The 18,210-nt window shown below is 43.2% G+C and overlaps 1 protein-coding gene across 1 annotated transcript in view; it reads left to right on the top strand.

Moving 5' to 3' along the window:
* Positions 1 to 18,210, top strand: part of SCUBE1 (signal peptide, CUB domain and EGF like domain containing 1) — a 183,642-nt gene that overhangs the window by 153,982 nt on the left and 11,450 nt on the right. Inside the window, 7 exon segments of the mRNA XM_088525634.1 lie at positions 5,617 to 5,733; positions 10,533 to 10,655; positions 12,339 to 12,458; positions 12,568 to 12,660; positions 13,465 to 13,581; positions 15,692 to 15,850; positions 16,874 to 17,077. Of these exon segments, the coding sequence (XP_088381760.1) occupies positions 5,617 to 5,733; positions 10,533 to 10,655; positions 12,339 to 12,458; positions 12,568 to 12,660; positions 13,465 to 13,581; positions 15,692 to 15,850; positions 16,874 to 17,077 (933 nt within the window).

Consider the following 18,210-nt stretch of genomic DNA (forward strand, 5'->3'; position numbering starts at 1 on the left):
TTTTTTATTTTTTTTTGCTAGTCTGTGGCAGAAGCACTCGGAGGGAAGCAGTGAAATGGAAGGTGTGTGTATGACTGCATCTTTCTGTGCTACCTCTTCACTGGTTTTACTATTAGACTCTGAAATGTAGGGAGAAGTTAGGCATTAGCCATCCCTTCTGGTGGGTGCTGGATGTGTGTTGAGAGTTATGTCCTGAGATGGAGGATGTATTTTTACTAACTGTGAACAGGCGTAAGTCGCTTTGGATAAGAAAGCTTGAAATATGATGGAAATGCTGTCATAGAGCTGCTGTAGCAAAATAACTTTCCCAACGCTGAATTTAAACCAGCATTTGTTGGAGAATGTAGCTTGAATATGACTCCCTCTGGTCCAGCAACTTCTCAGATTAAGATATGTGGTTTCCCTAACATCTGTCAAATATTGTTGGAAACCACTCTGGGAAGGCTGTAAGGTGAAGAACGTTACATGGGTGGTATCAGTTCCCTGCAGAAATTGGAGGATGGAGGCGGGGAACCCAGAAAATAACTTTCAGCCACAATATATGTAAAAAAGCGTTAGTGTTTATTTTAAAAACATCATACAACAGTTCTTTAGAGCTTGTAGGTGTGTGTGTTTAATGACTGGGAAAAGGGAAAGGCTCTGTTTCTCAGAGGAGGCAGCGATGTGGAGGCTGAGAAACGCGAATGCAACACGTTCTACCTGGCCTTGGGTTTGGTGGTGCGGCTGCAAGCAGCTGAGTGGAGCACTCTACCCTGAATCCATGTGTGGCTCAGGTGGACAAACCAGGGGTACCTAAGAAGGCCAGAGCAAAACCACATTGCTGTGGATGTGTGTGCTGGGAGAGCACGTCCTGCTGTGGCGCGGTGTCGGGAGGTAAGTCCACCACAGCGAGTGGCATCTTGTGGTGCGCAATGCAGTGGCAGCCGTGCTGCGACACACGAGCAGTTGCTTCCCCCCTGGGTGGTGAGCACCGCTAACACATGGATCTGCCAGTCACAGGGTCCTTGCTGCGTGTGCTCCTTGTAGCATCCATGATAGGTCCTTGCTGTGCGAGTTCTTCACTGCACCCTCCATAGCAGCTGTAACATCTATCCGAACCTTTTCTGCCAAAGGCGTACTTAAGCTAACTGGAACAAGGGCTGGGTGTGTGGAGCTGTGATTTTTGCTTCTCAAGGTGTTAGAGTCACAGAGTGGCCATTTTTGGCCATTGGTGATCTACCAGCATTGAAGGCCTTGTGCGCCACTTCCACTGAGGAAGGAATTGATTGTTGCAGATGGGCATTTCCTTTTCTAAGGAGTTGGGGAGGGGGATTTGTTTTCCAGTTCATTTCTACTTGAAATCAGTGTATTTAAGTATAATGCATAGGCTTTCTCTAGAATCTAGAGTACACGTCATTCCTGGCCTCACTGAACCCAGACAAACCAAATATCCGATGGTTTCTTTGCTCACAGAGCCCAGAGCCATTCCAGTCTGCTTTTTGCCCCACATCCCCACCTGAACTTCTCTTGATCGTCTCTGGGACCCTCCTGTCTTGTTCTCTTGTAATACAAACAGTATTATCAAATAATAATGATCTCTCCTTGCTGTGTTTATTTTCAGACCCCATGAAAAATAATTCAGATGGCAAAAACGAAACTCTTATTCAAGTATCACATGGCCTCTGTTTTGGAAAGAGCCTCCCAGTTTCATAAATTAACTGTTTTGTTTAATGTATGTCTTGGACAAAAGTGGACTAGCCTCCACTAAACAATGTCATCACTTTAATATTAACAAATAAAATAATAGTAAGAAAGAGGGGAAGGGGAAAATCCATATTCATTAAATTTTTAATGTTTGTTTGGGCCAATTGGGCATTAAATTGTTCGTTTCTGTAGTTGTTCATTTGGATTTCTCACCTTTGTGCAGGTGAAATGTGGCCAAAGGTACAAGAAGCTGTAGCAGTTTCTACATCGGCTTGTGCTCCTCGTGCCACTTCAAAACTCCAGTGTTGTGTATCAGCCTCACCTTTAAACTCTTGGTATTGAGCTGCTTGCTGGCAATGCTCATGCTTTTGGAGTCATGCGTTCTGTTGGAATTCTCACATTATCAGTTGCTTTTAATTATTCTGAGAATTGTCACAGAGAGAAAAAGCAATAAGAAAAGAGCAGACCGCAAGGCAAGCACAGCAATGAAACCAACATGATGGCTAGTGCTGCTGTACTGCTGGTGGTAGCAGTGGAAAGGACAGGGCTGAAGGAGCACAGCAAGCGAGCTGCTTTCTACCCACTCCCTTGTGTGAGCACTGGGATGCATCTCGTGGGGAATTATATCTGCAGAAACTCTCTGGTCTTAAAAAGGCGGAAGGATTTACTTTCCAGTATTGGCAATCTGACACCTCCTTACTAACATTAGATTCAAGGAAAATATAGGTTGTTGAGGCATCATTTAATGTATGAAAGAATAACCAAAAAGAAGAAGAAGAAGAAGAAACTAACAATAAAACCCGCAAATGCCGACTTGAAACAAGAGGAACAGAGCCAAGAAAATAACCCTAAAAAATGACCATTACTGGCAACGACTGTGTTAAACACAGGAAACTCCTGCTCTTCTATTAAACCATTGAACAACCTTTTGGAATCGAAAAATAAAGGAATGCTTCTGCCCTTTGAATATGATCTTTGAGGATGTGGGTTGATAGACAAAATGCTGGATTTTATGGTGCCGTTAGGTTCTGGAAACACCAACTGGAAGGAAAACTGGAGACTCTGTGGTCAAAGTGCCTTTAGAGAGAGTTGGGATGGCCAGGGTGTAGTGAGCCCTTCTGGGAAGTAGGGAGTTCCTCGCCTTTGATTTATGTGCTGCCCACTGGGACTCCTGGAAAAATTACTTCTGGCAGGGAACTTGTCCCGTGCTATCAGAGGTGAAACTAGTCCCAGGAATCATAAAAGCTTCAAGCTTTTAGCTCTGAAGATGTCTCCTAACGCACTGGGAGAACACAATCCCATGCGCTGATTATAGGGGTGGGTGGGATGTAAATTTTTCACCTCGGTGGAAGTAAAGCAAATGTGTTCTTCTGTCAAGTAAATGCACTAGCAGATCTGAAGTGTTCTGAGACAGCTAGGGCTATTTATGAATTCATGCCAAATTCAACTAAAAATAGGATTAAAACATTTTTAAGTGTTTTAAAACATGTTTGAAGTGTTCTGCTACGGCTCCTTCACAACTAATCATTTTGACGTCCTGTGTTAAAAGAGCTTAAATGCTTAATTTAAATAAATCTGAATTTCTTGAAAAGCACCTCAAACCCCCAAAGTTCGCTTTTCAGCACTCCTGGTGGTGGGTAATGTTAGCGAACTATGTAGCGTTGCTTGCGCAAAGACGACCATGGTTGGAGAGCTTCGTTGAGTCCCTCTTGTGTGCTGAGTGGTGTTTGAAAGCCAGGTCTGGGAAGGTGGCAGGCAACCAGGCTGCTGTTCCTGCTGAAGAATGCCAGCTTCGAGGGGGTAGTTGGAAATACGCAGGCCTGCTCGAGGTGGATACGGCCAGGAACTGTGGGGCACCGCAAAGGCACAAACTGCCTTCAAAGTTCCTGGGGGCTGCGGGGTAGCAGCACCCAGAGCCCCCGTTTTGGAATCTCCAGAAAGAAGCGGTGGGAGGACCTCGGCATCCTGCCTTGCGCTGCCGGCGCCACCTTTAGCAAAGGCTACGTGGTGCATGTTTTCCCCTTTTCTATGCGCAGTGACGAATTCCTCAGGGTGCTGATGACTCTGCAGCCCTGCCCGAGGCCGGCTCGAAGGGGTCGCCTCCAAAGGCTTTATTGTTATAGCAAGGAAAAATCCACGCTGAGGCTTCCCACGTGCAACCGGCCAGAGCAAGATGCTGAATCCAGCAGGGGTTGGGTTTATGGGAACAGCGGCAGGAGGCGGGAGGAAGGCCTTAAACGGCTAAAAAGCATTTTATAGCAGTCCTTGTATTATAGTCGAAGTGTTTGTTTCAGCATCTCAGCTAGCCAGGGTGAACAGTGTAGGTCTGAGTGGCTGATATTTCGTATAGCTGAAACGCCTTTGTCCATCTGGAGGGCCTGTGGCTTGGCAAGCAGGTGACTGGTCATGTTGTTAGACAGGCTGCTGTTTCCCCGGGCAAGGAGGGGCATCCTTGGTAATGTGAGAGAAAACTGTAAAGGTTAGCCCCAGTATGTAACACCCCAATTGATTGATAGAAATGTCGTCTGTGGCACCAGGGTGGTATTGAAAAATACTTTTTTTTTGCCCGCCGAGAAAAGATTTTCCAAGGCAAGTTAGAGGCTAGAAAATGAACCACTTTTGTATGTTTCTTGCAGTGCCATGCAGTGAGCAAGGTTACACGTGAATGAAACCCTGATGTATGGTTTGGCTTCCTATGTGTTAAAAGTCCTTTAAAACTCTAACTGTGGTGTTCATTCCCCAATGATTTTATTTTATGTATTTATTTAGAGAAAGCCGAAACAGTTTGCCATTTATGCGTATTTGAAAGCTACATATTTCCAAGGCTATAAAGGAAACCCTAAAAAGAAACTACTTTCAGAACTCAAGTAGTGATATTTTAAAATACATAAGAGAATGCATTAAAAATGAAGTAAGTGTATAGGGGAAAAAGAAAATCTCAATAGTCCTTTTCGTGTTGCTCAATCGTAGTGACTGATGCATGTGCAAAACCAGAGAGGATAATTTTTCTGTTTGTCATGTGTGTTTCCTTCTGTATTATATTTTTGCCTGTGTGATTGCTTTCCATGTTGTGCATTTTCTTCCTGTAGATATTTTGATACTCTTAAAATTGGAGATAATATAAAGCTGTTCACAGCACTGTTAATGTATGCATTCACTATCAAACGGTATCAAGCATTTATGGTAGCAGGGTGAAAAATAGAATGTTTCATTCAACATGATAGCTCTTGCACTAACACGTGGGTGTAGGACTTGGGCGTGATGCCCTTACAGATTTGTGAGGTTCTAGACATTTCCCGCTTGTGACCAGTGACTTTCAGAGAGGCCCGACTTCTGTTAAGGGAGAGGGTTCAAGTTTTCTCGCCTTAGGCAGAAAGAGGACTTCTGGCCAAGGTTTCCTGCAGCCCTTCCTCTCCTGACACTGCCGTATTTGCCTGCACAACTTACTTGTGCCTCTAGTATCTTTAGATGTTCAGGCGTTCTTCTGATTCACTTTTTCACACGTGCTTGTCCCATAAGGTTGAAAGGTTGACTCCTACATTGGGTGAAAACTGTTTATTCAAAGCTTTAGTAACGCAGCAAGAGAGAAAATGTGCCAGGACACAGTTCAGCCCCTCAATTTTTCCCGTTGTGCCACAAACACCCAAACCTGCTGTTCTCGCAGCGCGGCTGGGAAGCCGCGATCAGCAGTTCAAGGTTGCCACCTAATGGAGAACACATATTATGGTCTTCATGTTTTGCTCCTAACGGTTTCATTCCTAAATCGAGCAAGTCTTTTCTTTCTGGAGGAGTGAAACTGATGTTTTATTTGGATCTTACCTGCGGTGATATCCATTACCTTATCAGTCAATGAGCCGTTGCAGCAGATGGTGAAATTATGTCCATCATGGTTAGCTGAATTCTGATTTCTTACTGCTTTTCCTTTGCATTCAGATATAGATGAGTGTTCCTTCGAAAGGACCTGTGATCACACCTGCATCAACTACCCCGGAAGCTTCGAGTGTCTCTGCCACAAAGGCTACACCTTGTATGGACTGACACACTGTGGAGGTTTGGGAACTGAGTTTTGCTTATCTGTTTGCTTGTTCACTTGGTAAACTGTCCACTGAGCCAGAGGTTTTTTTTTGTTTTTTTTTTTGTTTGTTTGTTTGTTTTTTTAAGCTGAAGATTTTAGAACTGGAGATATTCAAATAAAGCTAGAATAGCGTGAGTTGGGTAAATCTAAATTTTCAGAGCCCCAAACCTGCTAAAGTATTTCTAAGAGAAGAACATAAGGGCAAAATGACTGCCTGGCACTTCTGTCACCGCAGCCTCAGTGTAGACCAACAGCTCACAACTGTGGCACTTGCCTTCCTGCTTGCGGGGAGGCACCACTTCTCTCACAAGGAACCCAAAATCAGACTAAGAGTTGTGGTACCCAACATCATGTGCACAGTGAGCTTCCTTAGTGATGCTAGAGCATGGAGCACCCTTGGGTGCTTTCAAAGGAGGGGAATTATTCACAGGAGGAGGACAAAAATAAGAGGATAGGAGAAGGATGTTGGGTTTACAAAGCATTTTTGCATTGTGGCTCTATTGATTTTTTTTACTCTTTAAAAAAGCTATGTGTATTAGTTGTCGTTTACTGTATTCTAGCTGACCAATTTCCTTTGACGTCACTAAAGTGGGAAAATCTTGCCCTGTTGTCACGGAGGGTGAGCATATGGCACCCATTTAACCAACTCCACCTTCAAAACCTTTTACATTCTCTAATTCCCCTTTAAAGGAGAAAAAGTCCAGAGTATTTGCCCCCACTTTAGAAATGGGCAAAGAAAGGTACAGAGCTCAGGGCTGAGCCTGTACCACCACCAAAGGAGGTGCTGGAGGGAAGCCCCCCAGCAGCTCCCTTGGATTCCCGTGCCCAGGTGCGTTTGCACGCAGAGCTCGCAGTGCGTGAGCCTGCACGAGTCACCCAGAGCACAGGCAATTTCTGAGTGATTACAGCAGCTAGGCAGAGTTGTCCTTAAAGACTGAGACCAAAACTGCCTGTGAAACTCATCAGGGAAGTCTGTGGCATAGCTTGTTCCCATCATCAGTGAAACTACTTCAATTCCTCGGCCTCTTTGGCATAGCTGGAAATAATTGGTGCTCTAATGTTTGGTTATCCCAGGGAGAGGTATTTTAAAAAGAAGTGCATCATAGGACAGTGCTCCCACATTTCAAAATTAGAGGTTCAGCTTCGGCATGATCAAGACAGAGTTTCAGAACAGTCAGATTTAAGCCCGCTCTCTGCTGGGGTATCTCAGCATGGGGCGCCTGCCGCCAGCCTGGCCAACGCTTCTGTGGTCTCTTGTCTGCACACTTAATAAGCAGGCTAAGATTTGATAGTGTCCAGAGTACTGGCCGAAGGGGAACAAAAGTTTGTTTTGTGGGGTTTGGGAAGTCTCTTCAGTCTGATCTATGCTTTTAACCAAGCAGGATGGCATTACACAAGTCAGGTAAAAAGGTTAAATGATAATGAAAGCACTGAATCTAAATTATTGTTACAAAACGCTGAGGAACACAGGATATGATGCTTTTCTGTAAAAGCTGGATTGAGGGATACAATACTGTGCAGCTATTCAAGATACCATGTAAGTAAAGCTTGCATTGAGCTGTAAAGAAATTGCTGATTCTAAGACGTCATACGCTGTGTGTTCAAGCTGAGTCCCGATCCGAGTCAGGCTTAGCCCAGGGTAAGCATGTTGAAGGAACTGTCGAAAACAGAGGGTAATGTCAGTATCTCATAATCTGTCAAGCAGTCGTAGCATTAGGGCCTGAACCAAAGAGGTCATGTGAAAGGCTCATCTTATCTCCAATCCTGTGTCCCTTGGTTTGGGCCACAGGAGAAAGGTGCAGGAGGTGAGTGCTAGTATCTCTTGTGTAGAGCAGGATATGCAGCAGCAGCAAGTGAATTGACCATGCAGTCAGGAGGAGAATTAGGTGTCCATCTAAAGCAGGAATTTGGGAAGACTCCACTTGAAAGCAGCTCTGAAGACAGAATCAGAATCTGAAAGTTTGGGGGATCTTTGATATGTGGGGCAAGGGAAGGCTGATCTTTGCATCCACTGTTTATTCCTTAATTAACTTCCATATATATTTTCTTAGGGAACGCCTCAAGGCCGTGGGATTCAGCATCATTCTTTAAGAATGAGACAGGACCAAGGCTCTGACTGAAAATGCTCAGGGCCGAACTTTGGGCAAAAACACAGCGAGGTCCAAACCTCATGCTTGTTTTCTGTATTGGACAGATCCAAAGGCCCACATCGGAATCCAGACATGCTCAGGCCCTGAACTCTGCAGCTCAGAGCAGCCATTAGTTTTAGTCTGCCCCCAGAGAGGACTGTTTACAGTGGAACAAATAATTCACTTTGGCTGTCCTCCATGTGGCACTGAGCAGACACTCAAACTAGGGAGAAATAATGTGTTTGAGAACCCTCGGAAAGATTTGGCAAAAGCTTGCCTCCTAATAGGCTTTCTTTCCATCTTGCTTTTCCTCTACTAGAAATTAAATAAACCACATGGCAGCAGCCCCTTTCTGGGTCTTTCACACAGAGGTGCAGCCGTTCGTGGTGTTCACCTCGTGGCATCTCTTGTCATAAAAGCTGTTTGGCACAAGGGAGTCTTTCGGAAGGATGGTGCTAGCGCTAAAACTTCCCATCTAGGGAGAGTCCTACTTACAGGATGTATTGGCTCATTAAGAGACCAGAGCAAAGCCGGTAGACTCTACAGATTTACCAGCACTTCTGGGAATTTGGCTTCTTCTGTCAGGACTTGATTCTGGACTGAGGCACTTGACAGCAAGAGTCCACGGTTGAGCAGTTTGGCCAGAGCTCGACAGCAGGAGCCAAGTGGGCTATATGTGTTTCCAAGTAGGGGCTGTCAAGTAAGTTCTACTGCCCACCTCAGCAGAAGCCTACTCCTATGACCACCAAGTGTCAAATTGAGAAAAAAAGGCTGGAACTGTCTCATCAGCCAGTTTGTGCTTCCCCAGGACTTCCAGGAGTCCTGACTCTGGCCCAGAAATAGGAGACTCCCAGAAAAATATGTCTCATATTAGGGTGCCATAGTCTGTTTTTTTAGACATATCTTCCATCTTTTAGATATTTTGCTTAACTGTGCAGGCTGGATTCCAGCAAATGAATCTATGAGTGCTCCCACCAAATGGCCCAAGAAGCAAGAGGACGACTTGGCTAGTATGAGCCTGCCTGTATTTGCTAATGGGCACAGGGTCTAAACATGGGCTTGACCTCTAGGCTTTCATTAGCACCACTTCCTACCTGCACCCTCCTGGTCTGGCTTTGGGTTGGGTCAGTAGGCACCAAACTGGGGTCTGGGAAGATGGGCTCAAACTCAGCCTGTGCTCTCACAGACCAGGAGGAGTCAGCCTGGCCTCAGGCATGGCTGTGAGGGATGGGTAGGCACTCACAAGAACATTCATGGCCCAGCCTCCCTTAAAAACGCATTTTACATGACAGTTTTCCTTTTACAGATGCATTTTAAGGCCTATCGCTACGGAATGGGAGCCAGCTGGCATATTTTGTGCCGATTTTGTGTCATTTCAGCTCATTCACAAATATATCCAATGACACAAGGTACCTGCCTTGTAAAAGTGTGTTACAGTTTTACCAGCCAGAGGGATAGCTACATTCAATAGGCAAAACCTGTTTGCTGTCTGGGCTTAGTGCACTGCCTGCAACACTGGGGCTGTGCTCCAAAGTAAGGGCTTTTAGGTGATGGCTCAACCAGGAAGGCAGTGAAGGCTGAGAAGCAGCACTACCTGCCTGACCATCCACCAGTTCCTCAGCACAATTTTTGACCTAATATTGTCCCACGTGGTGCCCAAGTGTGATCCAGGGAGGGTTTGGAGCAGGGCAGGTCCTGAGGAGTGCTATGGGCGAAGACTTCCTCCCCGGTGCTGGGGGAAGAGAGGTGAGCCGTGGGGGCACAAGCCTTGCCCTAGCCCTGCGGATGGATGGCTGCTGCTCCGTCCTGTTTGCCGGGTCAAACATGTCATTTGTTAGCAAGAGAAGGGTGCTGCTGTCAGGCTAGTTCTCCTGTAAGGTCCTGCTCCTTGGCATGAACGATGCTTCACTGCGTTAATAGTTTATTCATCCAAAAAGCAGTTCAGCCGAATTTCTGCAGAGTGCAAAGGAAGTTTTATATAGGTGTTGACTACGCATAGTTCATTTTGACCAAATAACTTTCTAATGCATGTGAAGTTGAAAGTCTAAATGGAATATCAGCAACAAGGTTCTGGCAATTGCTTTGTCTTCTTGAAAGCTTTTTTTTCCCTTTCATTTCTATAGAGGAGTTGAAGACTAAATGAACTACCCTTCAGCTGCTTGGTTCGTGTCAAATATATAGTTTCCTTTATCATCTGCATCCTTTCTGAAATCAAACTCTTGAGTTACAGTTGACAACTTATTTCTTTGACAAGCAAAAGTGATTAAATCTCACAGATGTTTATGCCTTTGTGTTTTTTCCATATAATGCAATATATATACTGCTCAGATGCTGCAGAGACTTTCAAGGATGCTTTGTATTTTGTGCATCCTTCCAAGAATTTCACTGTGACTAGTCCTAAAAAGTAAATTGTATCATATGCATAAATCCTTATAAGAGTAAAAGCTGTGCATGTGCCTGTGTAAGGACATACACTATGCACCAAAGTTGTTTGCTGTCAAGGTAGCCTCTATTATACGTGTTTGTACAGACTCAAAATAAAAGATAAAGCGGGAGCAGATATCCTTATCCACAGAAGATTATAATGCACAGCATACATGCGTACATGTGGTTAGTAGTCTACTAAATTCTGATTTTATTTTCAGATATTGATGAATGCAGCATCAGCAATGGTAGCTGCGACTACGGATGTCTTAACACAATGGGAAGCTACGAGTGTGTCTGCCCACCTGGAAAGAAACTCCACTGGAATAAAAAAGACTGTGTTGGTATGTGTGGGACCAGCTTGGAGGAGACCAGGTTGATGCACACGGAAAAGGCTGTGATTTTGCCTGAGAGATGCTCCTTTTTAGCAATACAGATGCCCAAATTCATTTTATAAACTCAGGTAGCATCTAACGCTGTGGGAGATCATAGACTCATGATATAACCACAGGTAGATTACAGAACAGGAAATAGTTGGATATTATTTAACAGTGGTTGTTTTTACTTATTTTATGTATTTATTTATTTAATATTTTATGGATCTGTCCATGTAAATCTAAGTTTCTTCAGGTTATTTTGTGTATATCATTGTTTTGCCCTTTCCTGCACTAGAATCCTCTTATATATTGAAAGAATTGTTACAAAATGAAACTACCCTTTTGGTTTCTTGCTGAGATCTTCTGTGACCTCAGATATAACTCTCTAAGAAATGATTCTCTCCAAAAATCATTCAGTGTATTTAAACTGTATTTAGCAGTACACAGGTAAGATGTGGCATTCAAGTTCAACAACTATATTTGCAAGACTCTAGTTCAGTATTCTGAGGGCACCAAAATTATCTTGCTTAGTATCAAGCACTGATACTACCTTTGTCAGGGATATTCATTGCAGGGGGAGCAAATCCTAAGAATCTAAAACGATGGTGCTTACTGCTAGTGCTACTATATCCTATGGAAAATCTGAATACCTGTTCCAGTTGTGGCTCTTGTGTACCCTTTAAGTAGATGGTGTCATGTTTTCTAGACCTGTCCTGGCCATGGCTACAGCCATTAGGAGTATTTGCTATGAGTGTTAATTCAGTTTCATATTTTTTGATAGAAATGCACACCTTCGGTCTTTCAGAATCAAATTTAATGTATTTTACTCAACCATGAACAATTACTGATACATTTAGGGACTGATGCTTAAGGAGCAAGAAATGGAAGAGTCTTTTTATTTAGTTACCCGCTGCATCTCTATGTACCAGATAGACCCCTGGAAAGGAGGTTGAAAACTAGCAGCAGGGGCCATAATCTTCTGAGGCCTGGTACAAACTCAGACCACAGGAGGACTGTGATGTTCTCCCTCTCACTCCACTAAGAATGCTTTTCCCATGATAAGAGACTCTATTAAAATATTTTCCTAGACATAAATTTCCCTTCATTACTTGTAATACCCAGTTGGAAGATGGAAAACCAAACACCCTTCTCTATTGATATACACTGTTTCTTCTGATGAATTTAATGAGGCTTAAAATGAGTGTGATCTTCCTGCTGATCACCTGCCTTTATTACCAAAGTTGTTTAGAGGAAACCATGTTCTCAACTTTAATAAAAGCACAATGAAAAGGAAAAGAGTGATGCCTAATGATGCTGAATGCCATGTGATTTGCAGATGCTTTCAATAACAAAATCCTCTTTTGCTCAGCCACCCCACCAGCAGGTCCTACCACCCTGGCCTGCCTTAGGGGGGTTCCTACTCCAAGTGCAGGAGCTTGAGCATGGAGCTGAGATTAAAAACTTGGTGAGAGTTGGAATGAGAAAGTACAAATACTGTTTTAGCAACTATTTGAATTAAGGCATCTTTGTGAGGGTGACTCTTGTGCGTGTTGTTGTAGGGAGGCCCGTCATGTTGTAGCTGTGGCATGAGCAGCATTTGATTTCTTTTTCTTTCCTTCTTTCCTTTTCTCCCCTTTTTTTCTTCCTCAGAGATGGTGAAATGTCTCCCAAATGCCAAACCAGCTGCGAAGGCTCAGCTAGCGTGTAGCAAGACAGGAGGCATAGAAAGCTGCTTCCTCTCATGCCCATCCAATACGCTCTTTGTTCCAGGTTGGTATGAATAATTATTGTCCTCCTCAGCCTAGATGCACAATGTGACTTGCTGATTTGATAGTCGCTGCCTCACATGCTTGCTCACCCTGCCTCCTGCTTCGCTCAGATTCAGAGAACAGCTACACGCTGAGCTGCGGCGTCCCCGGCCCGCCAGGCAGAGCTGCACCCAGGCGCAACGCCACGCTGCCCAGCTGCGCAGGTAGGTGCCCTCCGCGCACCCCGCTCTGCGGCACGGGAGGCTGCAGCACGGGAGGCAGCCTGCGGTTGCATTTTGTTGTTTCATCTCGGTGCCAGAGCCCTGGAACAGGCTGCCCAGAGAGGCTGTGGAGTCTCCTTCTCTGGAGATCTCCCAAACCTGCCTAGATGCAATCCTGTGCCATGTGCTCTAGCTGTCCCTGCTGGAGCAGGGGGGTTGGACTAGATGATCCCTAGGGGTCCCTTCCAACCTCAACCACTCTGGGATTCTGTGGGATTCCTACACGCAGCTCTATAATAGCCTTCCAAGCCCTAAGACAGAACAGGGTTGGATGTAAAGAGCACTGAAGTTGCAAGCCATGGATTACTAGCTAGCGCAGATGGCATAGCCCTAAAGATGGTTCTCGGGGAGTTTTTGATCACCAGCAGCACTACTCCTCTAAAATGATCCTATTCCTGGATTGCATTAGTAAGAGCAGAACTGTGGCCAAGCACAGGAAGTCAAAAACTGCTAAAAGTGAACTTTGTTCCTAGTAAGGCAATTTCAACAAATTCCACAAAGAGGTGCAAGGGCTACAGGAAGAGAAGAGTATGTGCAGCCCACTAGCAAATTCATTAGGCTTCTTGGGTTTGAGTGCAAGTGCTTACAGAGAAAATACGCTTGGGCAGATGGATCCTTCTCCACAAGGCATGCACCTCTTGGACTGTCTCTTTTTCATGTTGCAAAAAGGCTTCTGGGCTTAAGAATAAGAGTTTGGCTTCATTTGGTCTGCATTACAAATGATAACTCCTGCCTTGACGTCAACAGATTTGTTAGCCCCTCCGATCAAGCAGAAAGCTCGCTTTAAAATTAAAGACGCAAAGTGCCATTTGCGGCCTCGCAGCAAAGAAAAAGTGAAGGATTCTGGAAAGCAAGCTGTGTCAGGTATGTGGTTTCCTCCAACACATAAACAGCATTCCCATGGGCTGGTTCTGTTTGCTTGTGTTCACGATTTGTTTTCACCCTGCAGATAGAAAAGAAGTTGGCAGTGGTTTTCAGATTTGGATCTGAAGTTAAGCTCAGGCCAGGCTTCGCATGGAAGCTGAACAGTGGCTTGGGTTGGATCTGATGGTGCTAAAATGTGACACGCTTTGCAAAAATCTTTGTCCAAAAATACATGAATTCAGAATTAAGCTGATGCTTTTTCCGGCATTGATACCAGTAAAAATATCGTGAGAAAAACAAAACAAAAAGCTACTGACCAAAGGAAATCTATCTGAAATAAAGTCAGTTTGGTTTACATTTTCCAAATTAGATTTATAAAAGAAAATTTATACTAGCAAGACCTATTATTATTTCTGTTGTTTGCTTTATGCTGGATTAGTATCCCATTGCAGCAGCAAAGAGAGCCCCTATGTAGGAAAGTTATAATGAAAATCTGATGTTACATGGCCTTAGATCTTTCATAATACAGGAATGAATAGCTGCAATGTTAGGAAAAAAGATTTAGACATAATTAGCAAGATCTGAAATCTTTGTCAGACAGGATCAAAGAGGTCAAATATTCTTCAAACTTGGTAGAATGGGTATGGAATTTTATTATTATTATTTTTGAACACCACATGTAAATTTAAAAAGAGGGCCAATAAAAGTCATAAATATTTAACAAATATTCATGACATTTCTTGTCCTCCAGCCCCTTGATATCATAACAGATGTGTGTATGTTGTTGTTGTGCATTTCCACAGCTTATTTGGGGTTCATTTAAATTTAATCTTAAGTCTGAATATACTGGATTTTAATATCTGGTACTAACTTAATTGCAATAGCCCATAAAGTTGCTTAGAGCTACTTAGGGGGTTAGAGCAAATTTATATATTTTCTACTGTGAATCTATCTTACTACAGCTTTTGTTAGCGAGTGGGGAGAGCCGTATATGAGCTGTGAACAGAGAAGAGTAAACAAGCTAGCATATTAAAATGCTAAACATTTGACGATTTGATACTTAAATTCAGGCTCATATTTTATTTTTAGCCTTCAGTCCAAACATTTATCTTTTTAATTTTCCAAGTATGGGCTTAAAACACTCTCTGTTGTCAAGATATTTACCTTCTTCCCATGTAATGGCTTCTTCTAATAAGATGTAGTTATTGGGGTCATTTTGAAAGTCACCAGAAGTTCTTTTTTTGGTACATAAGGTCACCATGGGAATGTATTTCTTGGTTGCATTTCCTTTGTCTGTTGATAGCTTTGCTTTCTCTCTGTCTCCTCTGAAATTCTGGGGTTAGCAGTAAGATGATACCATGCAGCCACAAGCTCAGAGTAAAATCCTTTTGGTGGCTTTGGGGTTATAGATTTCCATCCCGCCAACCTGTAATGTCCTTCAGGTGTTGTGAATTGGGTGGTTGTCTTCTAGATGGCCTTCTATAGAGAGGGATGATGCTTGTGCAAGTGTGTCCTAACAGGTTTGATCCTTTGTCCTCAGTAGCTTCACACAGAGACTGCATTCTTTTCTCCTGGTGTGTATTTTCCTTTAAAGCCTTCTAATATATTTGCATAAGGTCCAAAACTCCAGGGTTGTTATCTTTTTTTAACTTTGATATCAGTGATTGTCACTGGTGAAGGAGCGCAAACACCAACCAGCAGTTTCAGTTCATCTGGGAACAGGACTGCTATGCTTTTGTCCCAGGCCTGTTATTCATTAACTTGTGAAAACTGATCCTCTGGCTTGATTCAACCATCAAATGGCTGTATATAATATCCCTGATCTTAACTAATTTCTGTAAAGAACTTCCCAATCTTTATGAAGAAGGGACAGGAAAATATATGCTTTAGAAGTACTGCTTTGCAGCAAGGCCTCACTGTATGGCATTATGTCTCTCTCTAGCAAAACAAGCAACCCCAAAATTGCACAGAGAAGCAGGTGTCTAACACCACGTGTGAAATGCTATGAAACCTGTCACTGCCTTCATGATAACTCAGCTGTTGCTCATTAGCCTGACACTTACTACTTTGCTACTTCATTTCTTTTCTGTGCTGCTTCTCTCATGCAAAGAAGGTCCGTTCCCTTGTACAGACGACTGCCAGGTGACCTTTGTGAACCTCAAGTGTGATTCCTCCAAGAAAAAACGCCGAGGCCGCAAGTCACCATCAAAAGAAGTGTCCCACATCACGGCAGAGTTTGAAGTGGAGATGAAGTCAGAAGAAATCTCAGGTTTGTGAAAGATCACTCCTGGCCTCTGGAGAAAAATCAGAATTCGGGTCCTCAGTGTGCTAGGTTCTCTCTGGTGCTATTTCATCAAGCTGCTGTACAAACCTTTTAGCACAATCGTTATTCGGCAGCCTTTCCACACTCAGAGTTCCCAAGACTTAATTGAAAGGAGTCAGGTGTGAAATTAAGTCAAATGAACAAAGATTGGATAATGCAGCAACATTTCCTCAAGGCCTGGAATTAAGGCTAGTAGCTTAATTTAGTCTGATTTCTTCAAACAACAGAAGCATTAATCGATGCACAGAGAACGTCAGGATTAGGTAGGAGTTTTCTAACACTATCCATTTAAGTTGATGCAACTTCAGTCTGAAAATAAAATATTTTTATTACACATTTGGTACACTCATGTGTTGGTAACAAATTTCAGAAAGAAAAAGATTTACTTTAAGTTATTCATGGGATGAAATTTTATGCTGTAAAATCCAGCCAAAGAAAATGTGGGCTCAATCCTGTAGACATACCAGTCGTCAAAGGCAGGTTTCTTAGCCCAGGAGGTATGCATCCCCAAGCCAAGTGTTTCAAAGAGCAAGTGTGCCAGGAAACACCTTCCTGTCAGCCTGAATGCGTATCTGGAGCATAAAATATGTAAAATGGACTTGGGACAGCAACTTTTCCCAGTGCCAACCTGATTTTGCTGCCTATGTTGATGTTTTCTGCAGCCCTCTCTCTATGCAGTCAGCATAACTGGTCTTTTTAATGCTAGAGAGAAGTTCACAGTGGGTGCTGATATGTTAGGGGCGGGGAAGTTTAGTTTGATGGACTGGCTTATTCCCTATAAAGACCCACTGTTGAGTTTCCTGCTCTAGAACTTATCTAGAGAAGGAAGTGAAGCAAATGAAGGTGTGATAGTGCAGTCTGAGAACAGTGTGGGATGATCACTAAAACAAGGTTTTTCTTTTATGCTAAGCACCTTTGCTTAAACATGAATCTCAATTGCTTCTAGTTTTCTTATCATTTCCCATCTAGACACCTGTAACATTGACTGTGTTCGGAAAAGGATGGAGCAGAAGCTGCAAACTGCAATCAAAACATTGAGGAAATCTATTAATAAACAGCAATTTTACATTCAGTTTTCTGGGACAGAATATGAAGTGGCTCAGAAGCCAGCTAAAGCTACTGAAGAGCATGAAGCTTGCAGTACAGGACAAGTGCTGCAGGAGGGAAAATGCGGTAAGTGCCCATGGCTCCTTTCAGACCTCCCAATCCCCCCAGACAAACACTCCCTTCTCCCCAGATTGACTAGACCCTAGTGAGCAGAGCAGGAAATCTAGTATTTAGTTTCATTATCACCCCTCTTTCTCTCTCCTCACCACCAAATAATCTGTGGCTAAGAGATGTATTCAAATGTAGCGGCCAAGAGGTCCAATTTTAAAAAGGTTAAAAAGCTGTGATTGAGAGATTTCTATTTTAACTTCATGTAAATTATCTATTTTTTCTGCGCTGTATCCTAATTACCAGGCTCTAATGTCTTTCTGGGGAGAAAGTGCTAACATAAAGCCATTAATGGCAGTGCTCAGTTCAACATTGCTGATTACATGAAGTCACATTTTGAAAATCAGCCCGTCTGTTTCCAGCTTCTTTCAGACACCAAGCCACTTACAAGCAAAAAGAAATAGTTACTTGATGCAGATCTGGTAGGTGCCTTTAACGAGTTAGTTCAGATGCTGTTTTCAGTATACAGCAACTGTGCTTTAGAAGCTAAATTGAAACACTGTTGTTGATGTCCACAAATCTATGTACTTTGACTAGCTGTATCCTCTGCAGAAAAATATTTAATGCCATCATGTTCCCTGCTGTAGCAAGAATAGCAGCTGGATTCATATCTCTGTTTAAAATGCCTTGCAGGTAAGGCATGCAAGTGTAAAGAAATATACACTATTATCTGGGATACGTTGCCCTCAGAGAAACTTCTAGAACTGATCTCAGGAGACAGACTTACTGTCTTCTTCTATAAAATCTACATGCAAATGCATTTACTATAAACTAAAACTTCACATCACTTCCCGTACGTTATGCACCACTTAAACTACAATATTCCTTTTAAGACTGCATCAGCTTTATTAACAACATATGTCTGATAAATTCTTCAGTGTAGTTAAATGCCATTTAGTGGTTTAAATAAGGATCTTTCCCTGATGGAAATTAAGCTAGACCACATGGAGAAGGGCCTGTTTACATCAGGCAAGGATCCTAGCCAGCGCGTGCAAAGTGCCACTATCATAGCAGAGCCAAAGAGATCTCACTTATCGGAATGCCTGATGTAAAGGCAAACTATATGACCCTGATGAAAACCCTTATGGAGA

This window comes from Tinamus guttatus, unplaced genomic scaffold (assembly GCF_059628265.1).
Source record: "Tinamus guttatus ecotype Peru unplaced genomic scaffold, ASM5962826v1 Tinamus_guttatus_pri_ptg000229l, whole genome shotgun sequence".
Lineage (NCBI taxonomy): Eukaryota > Metazoa > Chordata > Aves > Tinamiformes > Tinamidae > Tinamus > Tinamus guttatus.